The 19,865-nt window shown below is 38.9% G+C and overlaps 1 protein-coding gene across 28 annotated transcripts in view; it reads left to right on the top strand.

Moving 5' to 3' along the window:
- The window catches only part of MANBA (mannosidase beta), an 88,749-nt gene that overhangs the window by 37,785 nt on the left and 31,099 nt on the right, over positions 1-19,865 (top strand). For 24 of the 28 annotated variants that reach the window (XM_041123673.1, XM_041123688.1, XM_041123689.1 and 21 more), the window contains 7 exons: positions 3,502-3,653; positions 4,737-4,854; positions 7,729-7,815; positions 8,390-8,557; positions 11,195-11,413; positions 12,688-12,852; positions 14,667-14,811. In XM_041123673.1, coding sequence (XP_040979607.1) covers positions 3,502-3,653; positions 4,737-4,854; positions 7,729-7,815; positions 8,390-8,557; positions 11,195-11,413; positions 12,688-12,852; positions 14,667-14,811 — 1,054 coding nt within the window. Of the gene's footprint in view, positions 1-3,501; positions 3,654-4,736; positions 4,855-7,728; positions 7,816-8,389; positions 8,558-11,194; positions 11,414-12,687; positions 12,853-14,666; positions 14,812-17,494; positions 17,574-18,064; positions 18,105-18,166; positions 18,300-19,865 lie in introns of those variants that run through there. The other 4 variants (XM_041123695.1, XM_041123696.1, XM_041123694.1 and 1 more) reach the window with 4 other exon arrangements.

Below are 19,865 nucleotides of genomic sequence, written 5' to 3'. Positions count from 1 at the left end.
TTGTTTTTCAGGATAATGCGAAACAAAGTAATGGACAGAAATTATCTCAGAATGAAATCGCTTTTCTTGAGGGAGGGTCTATCCAGTCCTGTTTGCTATTGATAAGTTGTTTTTCTTCTTGCCATGCCTACATCAAGGAATTTATTACCTCTTTCATTGCCTCATGAGGCACTTGTTTGCTCTTTGATTCTGTTTCCCCATGTTTCTGTATGCTTATTTCTTCAACACTGTAATCGGAGTTTTTTTTCATGAGGCTATTTTAGTACTTGGAAGATCTTAACCTCTAGCTGTCTTTCTCTCCTTCCCTCTACACCCTTTTTTCCCCCCGGGCCTTTTAGCATGACTTCCAGAAGTCTTTCCTTTTGGCTTTGTAGTTTTCACACTGCTTTCATGCTGCGTGCTAATTTGTTAGGTCACTGGGGCATTCTGTGATCTTATTTCAGCTCTAGGCATCTTCATCCCTATTACTTTTCCTACTGCTAAATCCAGGAATGCCAAATGTGATCCACAGGTCACTTAACTGGGTACAAAGCCTTTGTATGTGACTTAAAAAGACAGGTATCTGTTTCTTAATTGTGCACAGAACCAGCTGATTGGTCTGTGGTGGCTAGAGAGCCTCTTCTGTGTGCTCCAAGACTGGGAGAAATGTTCAGTCCTCAGGCAGTAAGGTCTATCAGACAGATTTCAAGGTTGCCAAGGTTTCAGTAGCCAGAAAGGCACGTAACCAAGCATGCCAGGTGCTAGTTGTCTCCCCTTGCCCTTCTTTTACCCAACAAGGCAGAAGGAAACTGCTGTAGGAACAGGAAGAGGTGCTGTGTTACCAGGTGGGGCCCCTGGGGAGCAATGGAGTGGGAACAAAAAGGCACTGAAGCCTGGAGGCCTGGGAGTCTGCGATGGGGCTGAGGAGCTTTTCCTCTTGCTCCTGCTGTATGGGTGGTCCTGGCTGGGTGTTTCAGCCTCTCAGATTGCCTTGAATTTGGCCAGTTGCATGAGTTCCACTTGAGCATGAATAAAGCAATATCACATTACTTCTGTCAGTAATATAAATATTCCATTACAAATGCACTCTGAGACAGTCCCAACCTGCCTGATGACATCCATTAGAAGGACCTCCCAAATACTTTGGGAGCCCCAACTATAAATCCCATTCCATTTTGTGCCACAAAAAAGAGCTACGCTGGAGTCTGAGGATTTTTTCTCCAAGTAACTGAATTCACTGGAGCAAGGTCAGAACATTTTCACTAGTGTAGTACTCATAGTTTTTCTTTTGTAGCCTTCAGTAGTTAGGGTAACCATGAAAGTTGTATGAAATATTGGTTGTTTTTTTAATTCAACTTCTCATGTTAAAATAAATCTGCAAAATTCTAGGAATGGGTGTAAGACCCTTGTCCTAAAGCTAAGTTCATCATGCTGGTCTATATTCAACCAACCTAGTGTGCAACAGGATCGCAGTAGAAAAAAGGCAGGGCACACTGTCCTCAGCACATGTATGTGCACAGAGGTATTGGACAGGGAGTCTGAAATGTCCTCTCAGTGGTCTGACTGTGTAGTTTTTCTCTAGCTGGGAATTTCTTTAGTGGTACGGATGCTGAGCCCCACTTGCCACTAATCCACTGTTGCCTCCAGGGCAACACTATGAAACACTGCAGGACTTGGGGCAAGTCCGTTTTTTTTTATTCATTCCGTTTCTATGTTTTGGTCATTGCCATGATGCAGAGGGATTTAGTTTGAGGTCAGTGATCTGCAGCCTCCACTCATGCATCTAGTTTATGTGCATTGTCTCTGTCCTGGTGTTTAATTAATAATTGTCCAGTTGACTAAGAAGCACCACAGAGGAAGCAAAAAACCCAGTGATTTTCTTTGTCTTCTCTACCACTAGAAATAATTTTCTATCTATCTGTATGATTTTTGATAAGCTGAAAGTTTAAAAAACACAGTCCCACAGTGGGTTTAGTCATTTCGCATTTGAACTTCAGCCTTGTTTGGTGTGTGAAATAATTACATTTTTATCTTAAAGACAGGTATATCGCTTGCACTTAACTAGGTTAATTTTAGCCTGAGTTACTGACAGATACTTGTCTCAACCGTAGCTTGTGGCATAGAGAGAACAGGCTGTACTCTACAAGCTGACCTTTTGAAAAGGTATAGCAAATAGTCATCTGAGAGAGGAGTGGTTGCTATCTTAGGGGTAGTTTAGAAAAAATGAGGTTCCTGCCCTCCTGACCCAAACTTGTTGCTTGGTGTGAGTTGGCTGAAATTTGCTATTAGCTTTCTGTCGCTTTATTTAATTTTCCACTTATCTCCCTATGACAATGAGCAACAGGTACCAGAAAGAAAAAGAGTTTTCTTTCTGGCATAGATAAGTTGAACTGGAACAGGGATGCAGGAGAAAAGGAAGTATAAAGCCTTCCTGAAAGAGATGTTTTCTGTAACACTTTGCAGCTGCACAGGAGCCTAACATGGCAGCTGCTCCGCATCTGCCCCATGGCATGTGGGGAAGACACCTCTACAAATAAGGGGTCAGTGCAAAGTATTATTGCAGTCAACTAACTGCTCTCTTATGACTGTGAAATTGACTGTGTTTATGTCAGTGCAATCACGATACCCCTCAGAGTAGCACTGTTGCTTTGACTGAAGTGAAGAACCAGAAAATGTCCAGAATGATTTCTTGAGAACTTTTCTTCCACCTGCAGCAGGAAGGAGGAATGTTTTCTTGTTTCAGTGTCTGCAGTACATAATACCAGATATTAGGCTGAAAAAGCAGCTGTAAAAGTTCGGCTTCTGCTTGAGATGTGCTTTTATCTGGAATGACCTTTATTACCTTACACAGAGTTAGTGGTTATTTAGCTGTACTGGTCTCTCTGAAACCTTATTGCTGATCATGCTGTTCAAACACAGCTGCGATGGCCAGAGGGCCCTTCACTTCCAAACTGGCATTTGTGTTTGCATGCATATCTTTTTTCTCTTTAATTGCTACACCTATTAAAAAGGTATCATTTCAGGGCAGCAAAAGAAGAAGATTTTGCTTTTACTGGATGAACCTGAAGCTAGGCATTCAGGGACAAGACTTAGAGCTGAGCTGCTGCAGTGTGCTTCTGTAAGGAGAAAATTGCAGATTAAATGGTGTGTCTGATCTAATGCAACCACTGTATTCCTCTCTGTTCCTCAGCTGGACTTTTGACTGAATTCTGCAGCAAGCAAACATGCACCTGTCTCTTACATATATACATGCATCCGCATGCATGCTCATTTGTGCATGCTTTCTCTCTCTCTTAATAGTAACTTTAAAAAGTGAACAGGTTTATTGGAAGGATTCTTTTTAGCCCTGTTACAGTGTGTTTTAATCAAGCAGGAATTTAGAGATGAGACCTTGTGTTTTGACTCCTTGACAAATTCTAAGCTGTTAGTGTTCAGCTGAATCCCTTTTGTAATGGTTTCCTTTATTTATTTTGTTTTAATTTATTTTTGTCTGCTTTAAATCTAAGTTTCATGTCTTCACAGGCCTATTTTCGGACAGTAGAACTTGTTCAGGAACCTATTCCTGGCTCACCAGGTCTGAGTTTCTACTTCAAAATCAATGGCCGACCCATTTTCATTAAGGGCTCAAACTGGATTCCAGCAGATTCTTTCCAGGACAGAGTGACCTATGACACGTAAGCCATATTTGATGTTCTCTAAGGAGAAAGGATTGTGTTTTCCTCCTCCTGATTCTCTATCTGCCCTCTATCAAAGGGTGGTATTAGCAGGTGGAACTCCTTTCAAGGTAGATCACTAATTGTTGTGGGTTGGAGGCCTCAGAATTAGGGCTTAATTAACATTAATAAATTTGAGTGATGTTCAAGGCATGCAAGTGCAATAACTGGTGGGAAGGTGGTTGTTTGCTGGCCACAGTTTACTGGCCTTTTGGGTATTTTTAGGGATGATCCTCAAGCCTGTCTGATCCTATACTCAGAGGAAGTGCACTTTAGCCATGTCCTAACCCATCTCGTGCAGGGAGGCATAAGTGCAAAGTAGCCTCTCTCCCTTTTTCCCTCTCTGGTCCAGGCTTCTTGGATTTCAGTGACACAGCGCCCCAGAGATACAGGTGGGATGGGGGCCACGCTGTACTTGAGTAAGCTTTGCTCTGGGTAGTTGGGGAACCAGGACAACAGGGCATGCTGCAGTGTGCATTCACATGCAATTTAGAGGCTGCCAGCATGATTAAGGAGAAACAAATGGAGCCTGAATCCCTTAAAATGAGATTCAGAGTCTCAGGCTTTCTCCTCCACCTCTCACTCCCCCCTTCTCGCTATGCATTCTGGAACTCAGGAAGAGAATATAGTTTTCTGAACATGTTTAAAACAGGATTTGAATTCAAGTGATTGCTATTTAAAGCAAGTAATATCTAAGGAGAAAAGAACGACGTGATTAAGAAAATATAGTATTTCTAAATCTGGTCCTGCCAGTACTTCTGTAAAAGCACTCACTTGCTATGTGTCACTCCATCTATTTCGTAAGTGTTAACAGGACAGAGTAACTTTTTGTGCACAAAAAATTGCTTTTTGAGAGGTCTGTCCAGACATGCAGGCTTAGAAGGTAACAAAATAGTCTGGTTTCTATCAGAGTTATAAGGCTTAGATTGCCTGCTAATGATGAATGTTGGGTGTGGGGGTGTTGGGGATTTTTTTGTATAACCTTAGAAACTCCTAAGTGATACAGTTTCACAAAACTTGTATAAATCTTTTTGTGTTTGACAGATTATGGCTACTCTTGAAGTCTGCAGCAGATGCTAACATGAATGCTCTTCGGGTTTGGGGAGGAGGAGTATATGAACAAGATGAATTTTACAATATTTGCGATGAAATAGGAATAATGGTAAAAACAATAAACACAGAACACTTATTTAAAAACTGACAAGAACTTCTAAATAAAAATCCACTCTAAATGAACAAAATAAGAGAATTAATACATAAGTTCTAGCCATCTTTCCAAAGGACGTGGTAGAGTACCAACCTGAGAAGTCAGATCAACCTGGGTTTTTTTTGGTTTTTTTTCAAATTTGTTTTTAATTTGAATGGTTCCTGATTACTGAGGCTGTCTGTTGAAACTGGAAGTGATATTTTGGAGACTTTATATTAGAACCCCAGCTTGTATTTTCTCTTGTAACCAAGGCTACAGCCCTGTTTCTCACTCATCCCTACTTCCCTTCCCAGCCCAGAATCTCCCCTTCATCTCCCCTTCCTTTTCTCCCCACCGTCTTTCCCATCCCTCCCTCCCTTATATTTCCCCAAATCAGAGCAACAGGACTGTGGCTTTAACTTTCTGTCTTCTAGCTCTTTTCAGATCAAAACTCTCATCTTTATATACTGTACCTCTCTCCCAGTTCTGCATTTCCTGCTCTCTTGGGAAAGAATGAGAGAAGAAATGAATGGCTGAGGAACTGGTACTAGTGATGTCACTTAATGCAGGAAGATGATGTTTACACTGTAATGATGAGCACAATAGAAGAACTTCTGTGGACTGTAGGCATCAGCAGGGACTTGCAACACTCAAATAGTTGTGAAACAAATAGTGCATGGGAGGGGAGTTATTCACAAGATCAAATAATATTTTTTCCACAGCAGCCAGACTGTGGGGCCCTGTAGCTGTGTTTAGAGCTTACTCATGTGAGAATAGCCCTGCTGAAGAATATGAGTGCTTGAGTATATGCCCCAGATTGGGAGCAAAGGCCTTGCAATGTGACCTCAATGAGGATTTAAAGGGTGCTGTATTTGAGTTTTGAGCTTTTGGCCACCTCCGAGTTACCAAAACACCAAAGAAGGTAGTCATGCTTTTCTCTGCTGTGGAAATTGATTTTATTTCTTTTAGAAGTATTTTCTCCTTTATAGCAATAGTTGAAAAGGTTTGGGGTTTTTTTGGTTCAAACTTTTTAAACAAAACTATTTCACTTGGCCTGAAGCCAAGCATGAAAGGCCTTATCCAAAGGGCCATTTTGAACAAGCTATAATTGAGTATAAATGTAGCTGTAAGGGGAACATCTGCTGCAAACACTGATAATCCTAGATGAGTACCTTTGATTATATGAGCTTGGAGGCACATGTTAATAAGTTTTGATGAAATAGTGACTAGATGAGCGAAGGCCAAGTTGCATCTGGTATGAAAATCCCAAGAAGTGTGTTTGGTCTTACTCTACAGCATAAAAGGCAGGGGAAAAAAATTGATACCTTGCTGCCTTCTGCTGTGTGAGCTTGAAAAAAATAAAACGTTACATCTATTTTAGTCATCTGAATGAGTGCCCTGATTTTCAGGGCTTCTGAGCACTTACAGTTCTTTCATTTTTGATACTAGGCACCTAAGTAGGCCACTTAGATCTGTGCCTGTACAGTGGTCAATGCAAGATTTAGATCTTACTTAGCAGCCAAAATAGCAAGTAGATGCAGAAAATCAGACCCTTACTCTGGAGGGGGTGGTGCTGGAGGCTTTTGGTTTTGTTTCTTCTGATGGTCTTGCAAAGGCTTAAAAGTGCATTAGAGTCAAACTGTGCTTAAGGAAAAACAGTGATAGCTCACTGAGGGAAATAGCAAAAGTTTTTTTCAATAGAGAGTTTTGACTCCACACAGTCACTGAAGGATTCTGAGTGATTCTTCAGCAATAGCTTTGCTTTTTTTGTACAGTGCTAGGAGTGTAACAATTATTAATGGATCCATTACCTCCCACTGTCCTGTTCCCTATCTTCAGTTTTCTTAGGGAGTGTACAGTGAAAAGAGTAATGGAAAAGCATATTCTCACTGCAAGGAAAATGCAATTGTATGAGGAGCTGATCTGGCTCTCTCTATTGTTTATGTAGTATGGTGTTCAGAAAAGTGTAGTCTCCTACAGACTCCTTTGGGTTAATGTGCTCCTTCAAGAGATCTGTCCATTAACATTTGAGAGAGACTATCAGGAGTCTCAAAGTTACAGCAATTTAAAAACCAGAACAGGTAAAACAAGAAATCTTACCCATCTCATTGGGCTGGCTTCTTCCTTTCCCCTTTTTTGTAATTCTTCAAGGTACAGATGAAGTTCACTGCTGAATTGAAAGGCTTGCTGTTCTCTAGTGGTATCTACTCAATCTTTCTTTGAAGAGAAAGATCACTGTGTTGTTAGAGGATCTAGTTTGTTTCTGCCCCTCTTACTGCGTAAGATTTGCTCTTTTTAAGATCAGTTTGCATATTTGGTATGGAAATGTTTTGTTAACAAGTATGCTTGACATTCTGTTAAGTGTGCTCCATAACACGTCAGAAGAATTACTGTCTCTTTTTAATAAGTAACGGGGATTTGGTGTTACACCTGCAAAGTAGTAAATACAAAACTGTTCTGTTCAGTTGGAGTTGCCCCACGTTCACATTTGAGCAGTGCATGGATTCTAATTATTCCATTGAAACTTACTGAACTCCATCTACTGGGCAATATTCTACTCATCAGTGAAGACTCTCAGGATCTGATTCCTAAGGGTAAATATTCTGCAACTCTGATATTGAGGAAAACCACAGTGGAGTATGCACATACTGAACCCCATGGAGGATGTGATTGTTTTGGTGGTACTTTACACGTATAACAAATAGAACATTTAACTTTAATTCTTTTTGAGATAAATTACTTCTGTCTGAACAAAGGATTGTGCATCCCAATAACCATATATTTTTCAACTATGTAAAATGATTTGCTAACAGATGGTCTTTTTTGTATTTTCTTTCCTTTTCCCTGTAGATTTGGCAGGACTTTATGTTTGCATGTGCGCTATATCCAACTGACCAGAATTATTTAGAATCCGTTAGAGCAGAAGTTTCTCATCAGGTATTTTGTCCCTGTGTTGAAGCTCTATTTCCCATTACCTATTTTTGATTGACTGATTGTATAAGTTAGCTTTCCAAAACCGCTTATTTGGAAGTGTTTGTTAGTGTACCTTTATGTAGCAGACATGAAGCGTAACCTTGCTAAATCCCCTTTAACTTACTTGCAGGAGTAGTCAGTTAAGCAGAGGTACATGCCCAAACTGCCCTCTTCTCAAGGATGTTTGAGCATTCACTGCGAGTGAGCTCTAACAATTGCAACATGCCTTAACACAGAATTTACCCTTCACATGTGGCTGAGTATATAAGAATGGAGGTGCACATGTGCATATGATGGATATGTGTCAGCATATTAAAAGTTTGCCCCTCTGTAAGTGTATATTACAAAAGTTTGAGCCTGGTGGAGAGTTGAGGGAATAGCGAACAGTGCAGATAAGAATAGGAATTGTAGGCTTAGCATATGTAATATGCATGTGGATTTGTAATTCAAGTACTAATAATGTGATTTTTAAAAAAATATTATTATTTTTAAGAGGAGTAAGTTTGCCTGACTTCTGAAACTGTAAGTTGTATTTCAGGTAAGGCGTTTAAAATCCCATCCATCAATTATTCTATGGAGCGGTAACAATGAAAACGAAGCAGCAATTGCAAGCAACTGGTTCTCCATACCTTATGCTGACAGAGAAGTCTATATCAAAGACTACGTGTTGCTTTATGTGAAGAATATCCGAGAAATAGTTCTTACTGTAAGTGATCTCAAGAAACTGTAGGGAGATACGGCTTGGCAAAAGGTTTTGATGTTTGCAATTTGAGCAACTTGGGATATTTTTTTTTATTTATTTATTTTTTAATCCTTTTGGGAAATGAAAATCAGCACATTATTGGGGAATTGCACTTTCCAAGCTCTTGTAAACAACTCCCTGAACTCAAGGGTTATCCTCAAAGTAAAACAAACAAAAAAAATTACTTACATCTTTAACACTTCATGGTATGTAAAGGAATACCTTAAAATGTAGTGGATCTTGCTTCTTATTTCTAATACCTTCCTATTTTTAATACCTCCACAAATGCCTTCACTTCCAGTGGACAAAAATCAACTTGCCCATTAGTTAATCTAGATGATCAGATTTCCTTTATCCTGATTTTGTTGAAGGATACTGCAAGAAGGATTTAACAACCTTTTAATAGCAATTAAAGAAATCCATAAAGATGTGGTCTTCCAGTAATTGACGTAAGTTTTTTGGCTTAAGCAGGTTAAACAAAAGCTATGCTAAACATTGTCCTCATGTAGTCATTGTATTGTGTGGTTTTGAAAAACAGACTAATGGTATTTTACAGTATATGAAGGCAAAATAAATTATTTTGAGATAAAACTTGAACTGTGAGTATGCAGACCAGAAGCACCTGGAATCTGTGATGAAGTCTGCTGCAGCTTGGCACTACCCATTTTGCACAGTTTCTGTAGTTTTATTTCTTCTCCTAGAAGTATTGCAGTTCTTCATTATTTAATGGAATCTGTTTTTAACTAACGTTTATGTGTGTATGTAGAATGAAATTGATGTAAAAGTCCCAAATTCATGTCGCATAACTGCATAAGGATTACAAACGATGTCGGAACCGAATCCCACAGTTTTCTAAACTCCCCTTAGCTAAGAGACAAAATGTTGCAAGAGTTTTGTCCGGTTAGAACTTCCTTCTTCAACAAGAGTATGAGTTTTTGTTAACCTAAAAATGCTAGTGACCTTTTCCTACCCAGTTATGCCTTGCATAGTATGATCTTACTGACTTCAGGGTATGATAATTTTAGTCTAATCTCTGTCCTTTTTAGTATGAGATACATTTCATGTTATGAGGCTCGTGACCTGAAGTTCCCTTTGCTAAGACAGGCACTCAGTATGTAGTTGACAGCAATATTATTGCTTGTTATTGGAGGCTACTGGCATTGTCAGAGTAGTTATACTCTGAGAATTTAGAATACCTTTCTACTGGAAGAGTTGAGATATGAGGAAACAATAAAAATGAGGCCAGGTTTGAAAGAACCTGCTCAAAAGGATCCTGCTCTTGAGGGCAATTATGCATTCTAAATGGTAATGGTGTCTTACATTCCTGCTTAACATCTTGATTCTAGATTTCTATATTTCAGTTAGGTTTTTTGGAACTGAGTTGTTCGTAAAGGTATGCTGTGGTGTTTCTGTGATTAGCTACATGAGTTGGATGGCCAGTGCCTGTGCAGCAGTGAGGTGTTCTGGCTTGATATTGTTTATAAGTTACAGTTCACTTGTGCAGTGTTGCTGTCCAAGACAGACCCTTTTTTATTTTAAACCCATAGAATAACTATTTTGAGTGCCAGAAGGAACCATACAGTGAAATAATTTCAGGTCCTGTGTAGTACAAGCCAGCTGAGGAAACCTGTAACTTCTAGCATTACTGGACTGTATAACTCAAAGACTTCCAAGTTTGAGCTAAAGACTTCAGGGAATCCAGGTTATCTTGTAGTAAATAGTAAATTGTTTCAGTTAATTATTAATTACTCATGTCAAAAAAAAAAAAAAAGATGGGGGAACGGGACTATTTCTTAAAATGAAGCACATGTCTAAGTGCTTTGCTGTATTGGAGCCAATTGCTGTAAATTGTGACTGGTAACTAACTCAGGCCTCTATCTTACTACAAGTAGGGTGCTAAATGAATTATACCTGCAAAAGGATTCCTTCAGTACTTTGTAGGGTACTGCTAAAAGATTTAGTATACTAAATCTACTGAGGCTATAAATAAAGGCAGCTCTGAATGATTTGAAATGTAACCCTTCTTATAGTCTCATCTGTCTTAACATACAGAGCCAGCCAAAATGATAATAATCTGCAATGCTACCATGCAAGCATTAGTAGCACAATACCTTGGCTTTGTTAGGACTGAATTTAGGTGACTACTTAATAAGAAAGGGGAAAATCATGGCCTTGTTCCTGCAAAAACACTGCAAAAGTAATGATTTTCCATAAAGAAGTCATAGTACTCAAATATTAATGTTCTTTGAGTTTATTTTTCACGAGGCACACTTAAAATAGCTTTCATTAAGAATTTAGAAGCATATAAAGATAGAAAATCTCTAGATGTGAGGAGAGAATCCCTTAGAACAGCACAGCAAGCAATATCATGCCCAGCTGTCCTCCAAGAACATAAATAAGAAGTTAATTAAGCAAGTAAAGATGATGTATGTCAGAACACAAAGTGGAATGTTTCTTAGGTGGTGACTCAGAAATTTGGAAAAGCCATGTTCTCCCCACCCCCTTTTTCAAAACGTGGTCTATGTATTCAGATGATAAAAGCCAATGGCTTTGTTGAGGGGGTTGTGTTGTGTTTTGTTTTGTTTTGGTTTTAAATCCCAGGAAGATAAGAGTCGTCCTTTTATTGCATCCAGTCCCACCAATGGCTTGGAGTCAGTTAAAGAAGGTTGGCTCTCCCAGAATCCTTATGATACCCATTATGGTGACACTCACTTTTATGACTACAGCAATGACTGCTGGAACTGGACAGTGTATCCTAAAACTCGTTTTGCTTCAGAATATGGATTTCAATCCTGGCCTTCCTTCAGTACAATCGAAAAGGTAAGGCTGGGCTTCCACACCTTGCTGTCCCTTCTGCTCTCATTTAGTGAGAGTCTCTTCCCAACAAACTACAGCATCTGAACTGTAGTTGGGATAATACATTGTTAGGTGGAGTATGGCACAGGTGGGATAGAGGTGTGTGATGCTGTGGAGGAAGAGGATGAAACTGGACTGTTTCCCTCCTCGGTGTTCAATATATTTACCTTGATGTTACAAGAGGAACCAAGTTTAGATGAGAGACTATTATGAGACTATTACTAATAGTAATTCTATTTAATATATAGCTTAGTAATTACTGCCTAACATCTGTTTCCTTTTGCTGTGTCTAAGGATATGTGTTTATTTAGAAACAGAAGAAACATTACAAATGCTGAATTGTGCTAAATTCTAAAATGTATTGATTTTTATCATTTTTATCAATTTTTTTTACTTAAGTAATTTGTTTGTTTATGTACTGCATAAAAGAGGATTTGGTTTTGTCTCCTGTTAAATTTAGATATTGTATATTCTCTTATTTATCTAGTTGTAGCAGAGATATATCATGCTGTTTGTCCATTTGTTCAGAGAGATGAAAATCATGTCGATACTCATGCATACAACTAAAAGGAGTTCAGAATGTTTCTTTCCATTTGCTGGGCAAAGTATATTATCTGAGACATAATCAGTCATTCATCCATATTAATAACAATGAAAATTATTCAATCCAGCCTAAAAAGGAACAAATTTAAATAAAAAGATTTTATAGAGATTGTAATTACAATGAAAGCTTGACAATAATAGCCATATGAGCTATGCTGCATTGTTGTCCTTTGTTTTCAGAGGCAGGTTTTGAAAATACACACATTATTAGAAATTACAGCCCTACTAACTTCTGTAACTTTTATGTCTAAATGTGTTTGACTAGAGTACATTCTTCCATCTTAATCTAGGGTGTTTCTGATTTCCTATGAATGCAAGCAAACCTCTGAGGTCCCTTGGCTAAACTGAACCTTCGGACAAATAAGTTAACTGCTGTCAATCCAAAAGTTGCTCTTCTGGGTTCAACAGCAATGTCTGTTTTCATTTATTTGTACAAGGAGTATAAACAAATGGTGTTATTGATTAAAAACCCTTGCGTGACTGCATGAGGCTCTATAGAAATACACTACCAATTTTAAAGGTTTTGGGTGATGTCAGCAGGCTGTAATGGATGTCCTTTCCTGAATATCCTGTCAGTCATTAAATGCACATTTTGCCTTTTCATTCTGATCTCTTAGTTTTGTGTTTTTTAAAAGGTTTCCTCCACTGAGGACTGGTCCTACACAAGCAATTTTTCTCTCCATCGACAACACCATGAAAATGGCAATGATCAGATGCTTCAACAGATTGGTCATCATTTCAAGCTTCCCCAGAGCACAGATCCCATAAAGAAGTTCAAAGATACGATTTACCTCACTCAGGTAACAGTGATGTCTTCAGTATAAGCAGCTGTCAATATTTGTTCTATTAAATACTGTCAGCGGTTAAAACTGGGCCTGTTCTCTTAGGTAATGTTCAGTTATACAGAAAGTTTCTGCACTGAAGCGTTGGGGAGTCCAGTTTAATTTGGAACTAGCTTGTCTCTCATTTATTGGCGAGACACTCCAATTTTCATCATAGAAGGGCTGGAATGCTTATTGGGGAATTTCCCAGAAACTGGCTCAACTGGGAGAAAGTCTGGCTGCTGGCTGCATGTGCTGCCTTGGTCCCTGTCCCCAGCTGGGCCCACTCATGAAGCTGGCGGGGGATGCAGGGATGTGTGGGCCTTCATTGGTCCCTGATTATTCCTAGTGCTACACTGTTACTCCCTGTTCCAGGGTGGGTATGTTTTGCTCTTCATGTGGCCCTTGTAGGATTACTCTTTGATTTTTACCACAAGAAATACATGAGCTTTTGAAACAAGATTGTTTCTAGAGAATGCAGTTCTCTATGAATGAGATTATTAGTAGCTTTTATTTTGTTATGGACTCAGATACTGATATTGTAGAGAATCTATTTTAGTTTGGGTTTGGTTTTTTTTTTTTCCAAATCAGTAGGTTATATTTTGCTCTTCATCTGTAGTAGTTTACCTCATGCTTGTTTCTGTCTTCATGATTTCTATGTGACTTTTAAGTGAAGTTAGGTAACTTTTTAATGCTATTTGGCAAGTTTAAAGTGCTGTTACTTTTTGTTGTGTTCCAAGAATGTCAGAAACACTCTTGATGGGAATAACTGTACGTTCACTAAGTTTTTAATATTTGAGAGCTGCTGTCAGCAAGTTTTATATAAAAACAAAACAGCTGCAGAACTTTAGGCACTGATGACAAGAGAACAAGGATAGATGATGCTGTGAAATTGAAAACAGGGGTAAAACTTGTGCAGTGAGGTCCTGACTCAAAAAGCTGTGAGAGTTTCTGGAGGGTTAAGTCTGTCAGGACATTATTAACATGTTAAACAATTTAGGAATACTAAAATAAGGATAGCAAAAAGGATAAGGAAAGTAAACTTGGCTCTAGTGGTTAACTAGAAGTGTTATCTTTACCTTTTGGTTAACTAGAAGTGTTATCTTTACCTTTTGAGCTAGCCTAAAGAATAACTTTTTCCTTTATTTTGAGACTTTCTTTTAATACCTCCCCAGCCTAGTAATATACTTTGTGAAGACAATAACAGGCTGCTTGGCTTCTATTGAGAACTTGGCCAATGAAAAATTCTGAAAAGTGTTTTTTAAAGACAAGGTGAGGAAGGAGAGAAGAAGTGGGAGTGCAGGTGAAAAAAGGTTGCTCTTTCAGTGCACAATTTTGACTGTATACTTGGAATGTGTGTTATGTTCAGAGTATAGGTATGTGGATACCATGGTAATGTCTACTGGAGGTAGTGCAGCATAATGTCATTTTGCAACTCTTGGGATTTTTATTTGCATTAATTTAAAAAAAAAATTTATTTAAAATTTATTTTTCTTTCCCTTGTCTTCCATTTGCCTTTCAAAGACCCTGTTGACCAGTGATCTTCACTGGATGGAAGCAGGAAGTAACCCCTTCAGAGTTTCTCTAAAGATACTGCTTGTAAAGCTGTTGGGAGCTGCTAGGAATAGATATCCTTCAAGCAGAGGCCCACTGCACTGCAGGTCTATACTCTTGAAGTCTCAAGTTTAAAGTTATGTGCCATTGCTGTGAAGTCTGTGTTGCGTGTTAATATATACACAAATGCTTTACAATGCACCAAATTTTTTTTTTTTTAATGTGTTTGTTGACCCAAGGTGATGCAGGCTCAGTGTATAAAGACAGAAACTGAATTCTATCGTTTTAGTCAAAGTGAAATAATCAAGGGAGAGGGACACACAATGGGAGCTCTGTACTGGCAACTCAATGACATTTGGCAAGCACCTTCGTGGGCTTCCTTGGGTAAGTTTTGTGAGTCTGGTAAAAAGCACCAGCTATCAGTCTTGTTTTGTTTTCCTCATCTGGAGGTATCAGAATAAGAAGTATGGCTCTGCTGTCTCTCTTGGGCAACTTTGCAAACTTTGAACGTGTTTTTGTCCATCCTTTAGAAATGCTTTCCAGAAAAGTGTTTTTCAGGATCATCCTAATAGTCTGTGAAAGTGGAAGAGGGTGAAGAACAAATCAATTCTTTTTCTATAGAAGTTTTTCTGTTTAAGTTCAGATTTAACAGCCACTAACTCTTATCCTTGTTTTAGCAAGGTTTAGTTTAGAGAATGTAAATTGTATTTCTTAAAAATACATTTTTTTGTTTAAGCAGTATTCTGATTTTTTCCAAGGAAATAATATCATTGAAGCCAGACAAAGCTGCCTATTAGGAAGCAGTGATGGTTAAGATTGAGGGCATAACCACCTTGTGAGGTAAACTTTCAACTACCCTTGCTTTTCTTATGTAGAGCTGGATCTTCCTGAAACTGTGTGTTTTTCCCAGAAATTCTGCATTTTTTGCAAGTTTAATTCTTTTAAAATTAGAAAGATCAATTCTTTTAAAATTGGAGACTTCTAAGAAATTCTGTTTCCAAAAGGGCCTGTCCTAGAAATCCCTGATTATATTTATTGGCTCAGCTGTACAGATGCATGTGTGTACCCAGCCACCCTGGGTAAGACAGAGAGGGAGCTAGTGGGATAGAAGGTTAAGAAGGAGCACCAGTGTATAATTATGCTTTCCATAACCCCAACAAATTTGGTTGATTTTGTTCCCCCTGCCCTCCATGGTAAAATGATCAAAACCTTTTCCTTCAGTAGGCAGTAGTTCACTGTCAAAAAAACCTACAGAACTGTGATCTGTTCTGAGCAGGATGGGATTTAGTATGTAAAGGCTAGGCATCTAGATTTCTTCTGTAGTCAGTTGGGGAAGAGATGGTTATCTCCAGAGTGTGATTCATTGTGTCCTTAGCTGTCTATTAAGTGGGATGAATTATCTTCTCCACGCTGAATTTGATTTTCATGGAACATCACATGACACCTCTCACCCAGCATAGCTTCTGAGAAACTCTTTACAGGAGAAGATGACTAGCTGAGATTTGGTGTCTAACTTAGTGTCAGGTGAGGTGAATCATTCTTTGTGACTAAATTATTCCGCTAATATACTATTTATGCATGTGATATCTCCTTATATATTATATGTAGGCTTTTTTTTCCTTTTAGAACACAAAAATGGAGTAATCAGACATATAAAGAGAGAAGTCACTTAAGCAGTAAGAAATAGGGGAGGAATGTGTGGTGTGAGGGGAATGGCTGTGTTTCATGTTCCGAACATTTTGTCTAGAAGTCATTTTGAAATGGGCAAGCTGTTCTATGGCAGCTGTATAGACTTGGGTAGATTCTCTTTCAATTTTAGTTAATTCTCACATATTCTGTGTTTGAAAATCTTTTTTAAAGAATTTAATGTGTGAAGAAGTATGAGTGAACTAGAAAAAGCTGAGTTAGTGTGAAGCTCTTGATCTGTCCTCAGAACAAAATGCCATTTTGCCTTGCTTTAAAAAAACTTAGCCCACCCCATCATCCCCCTCTTTCTCTGGGAGATGTTTGTCCCTCTCCCTTTTTCTTTTTGTTCTTTTTTTTTTTTTTTCCCCCCTTTATTCATCCAAGCAAAGTAACTGCAACCAACAAATGGAAACAAACCAGTAGAAGAGACAGGCTATTTTATGTAGATGTTAAGGCAGTGGTCCAACTATAATGCTCATCTTTCTGGACTTTCTAGACTTGTATTAGGAAAGGAAATATCCCAATGTTCATTTTTATGATTCTAGCAATGGCTGATGCTCTTAAGCTTTAAGTGCCTCAAGAGAAAAAGACACTTCGAAAAATGTCTCTTTGTAAAGACAGGTGTATTGATAGACGAAGTGATCATGGAGACCATAAATGCCTTTTTAAGTACAGAGCTGATGTCATTGTAGAAAATATATCAAATACTTGAATTATTCATATGTTGTTGAAGTTAGTTTACAGAAAAGAAGCTCAGCAGAGATACAGCTGTCCCTTTGTTTTGTTCTGTTCCCTCAGTGGAATGAGGAAAGGTTTAATATTCATTTAATTAGGCAGTGTGGTAGAGGGATTTTTGAAATGCTAATGGATGAAATTATGCAAAACTTCAGAGAAATTAGTTTTATTTGCACTTCAAAAACACGTTTCTGCATCTTGTTAGGTGGCACAGGAGTATCACCAATGAGTGCTTCTTATTTAAATCTGTTATTTCACAGAGAGCCATGGAGGGGCTTACGTAGTTTCCCATACAAAGCGGAAGTGTTTCCTCATGAGGTGCGGAGGGAAGAAGGTAGCAAATGTTTCTCCTTTAAGAAGTTTGCTTGGAATTGAATGAAAACACAGCACAGCACTCCTGTCATAGTACTTCTGCCTTCAGTTTCGAACTAAACAGCTTTTACCACAACTGGGTTTTGATTGATAGCACCTAGCTGTGGAGCCGGTTGTGCCATGTTGAATGCTTTAGCATCTATGCAGTGTGTTTTGGTGAAGAGCGCTGCAATACACATGGCGATTTACCTCACTTCCACACAAGTGTCACCTTGAGGTACCCAACTCAGTTGTCATGAGATTCCCTTGAACAGATAACTGGCTTTTATTGCAGGTTCAATGTTTAGAGTCCCTGGTGAGCTGAAACCACAGGCTATTATGGAGAATAATAGAACTGAATTCATGAGACTGAGGTGAGGAAAGAACTGGCAGCATGTTTCTCAGGTTGCATTTAATGGTGTGAAGTGATTAATTTAAAATCCGTTCCAGGGAGAACTGTTTGTTCTCACTCCTGCTATCAGTATAGAAGGCTTCAGGGAAGAGTCAGAAAAAAGGGTACTAGGGTTTCATTACGAACCTAATTTTAGTTTCCTGTTCTGAAGTTTGATACCGCAGAGAGTGCAGACCCCATGTTATTATCAGGAAAAAATTGGGGAACTTGGATTTATTTAAGAATTCGTTTAAATGTGGGGGGAGGCGGAGAAAAGCACCCCAGGGCTGTTTTAAATAACTTTTGGCTGTTGCCTTTGGGCATACGTGTCTGTAACAGGAAAGTTTAAGCACTGAGATTTCTCACAATAGCTACCTGATCTCCAGATTTCTTACCTCCATTTTGGGGGCAGGGGGAGTATTTTATATGCAACTTGCCTATTTTTAAATCAAGAAATGTGACTCTGGTCTTAAGGAAGTCAAGACAACAGATGAGCTGAAGAATGTGACTTTTTTTAATCGGTGAGCTTCAGTTTTCTGTGTTGTCTGAAGTTACTTTGACAATTGTATTATCAAGATCCTGTTGCTGGAAAAGTTATCTTTGGAAGACCCTTTCTGTGTGAAACTGCTCCAGCAGTTGAGCTTTGGTTCTTCAAAATGGCTCTCGTTTTTTTTGGAAGGGAAATGTCAACCTTAAAAAGCTAATTGAGGTAAGCAGACTAGTGGTGTTTTCAAACATCCCAAAACAATACCTGTAGTAGTTGAACCCTAGAATGAATTTTGAAATGGTACAAACTTTTATGTGTGTGGCTTGTTTGCTTTTGTTTGTTGGTTGGGGTTTGTTTTGTTTGTTTGTTTTTCCCGTGGAAGTCTAATGCCAAGTTTAGTCTGAGTTGTTTTCTCCACTGTACAGGTTTCTTGAGGACCTCTGTATCTGCTGCCTAGGTAGCAAACCTTCTGTCTTTCCCTCCAGTAACCACTGCAAGGTGGTTACATAATCCAGTTGGAAGTCAAGGCACAGCAGAAATTGAGGGTTGGGCCCATTTGAAAAGAAGTGGCATTTTATATTACACTAAGTAACAGAAACTACTCTACTTCAATTGCATTATTCATTTTCACATTTAAGACAGTTGAAGCCTAGATTTTCATCATGTAAATGAAGCTAAGGAAAAAATTCAAGTCAGCAGGCATTGAAACTTCAGCCCATGCTGGGTAACTTGTCTGAGCTTGTGGTGGCCTCTGTCTGAGGCCTGCAGTGAGCAGCATCTATTGCACTGACAATTGAAATTCCTGAGAGTCTTGTGGCAGTCCTGAGGGCTTCAGAGAGTTCAGCCCCTCCCAAAGCCTGAGGTTAGATGCAGTGCCCATTTCTCATACAAGGCCCATTGCTTTTATTTTTTAGATCAGATGCTGCCCCACAGTTTACTCTGTTTCATATAATCCATCCTCAATCCAAATCTCTCATCTTCTCAAGTTTCATGGCCCTGAAAAGCAATTTGTTAGCTCTCCCTGTTTTTGGCAGAATTGTCCTTTAGACCACCAACGTTTTCTGCCAAGAATTGTCCTTGGAATGCAAGAACGTGGCTTCATTCGCATACTAAACGGCACCAATATGCTGAGTATGTTCATCAGTTTATCAACAGTCTGTTTTGAAGAAACTCAGCCGCTTCTCCTGAAGTTTTCTTTCAGACTTCATCTCTTCAGTTTGCTTCAGTGCTATTAGCTTGAATGCCGGTGGTGGTTTGTTGGCAAGCTTGATCTCATAGCACAGTTGAATCTTGCATGGGTTTTCCAGGCAGATATGAGCTTTTCTTGTCTGTTCTTCAAGCTAGCTGGTTGTGAGCTTGCTGAAAACAAGGTGATGTGCAAGGTGCCAAGTTGCAGCTAATGCACGTTGCTCTCCACAAAGTTCATTCATGTCTATGTGGAGTGCAGGCAGAGCATGTTCAGGTCTGCCTGTGAAAGCCACAAACACACCCTTTAAAGACTACATCACTCTGGATGAAGTCCTTAATTATGAAATATTTGAAAGTGCTAAGAGCTTTGTACAAGCACCAAAACACAGAGGGGTAATTAGTTACAACAAAAAGGTATTACTTCAATTATTTTTCGACATCCCTGAACTTTAAACCTGTTGTATAAAACAAAGAGCCAGAAACAAGAATGAAACCGGTATCTAACTTTTCTTTCCTTATGAGATGATGCAGCTGACTTGCTACTTCTTTTTAGTGCTGTTTCAATGACTAGATAATGGTTGAGCAAAGACAGAGTTAAAA

This window comes from Aquila chrysaetos, chromosome 1 (genome assembly GCF_900496995.4).
Source record: "Aquila chrysaetos chrysaetos chromosome 1, bAquChr1.4, whole genome shotgun sequence".
NCBI classification, from domain to species: domain Eukaryota; kingdom Metazoa; phylum Chordata; class Aves; order Accipitriformes; family Accipitridae; genus Aquila; species Aquila chrysaetos.
The sequence above is the reverse complement of the archived record's forward strand: the minus strand, read 5'-3'. Positions and strand labels throughout refer to the sequence as shown.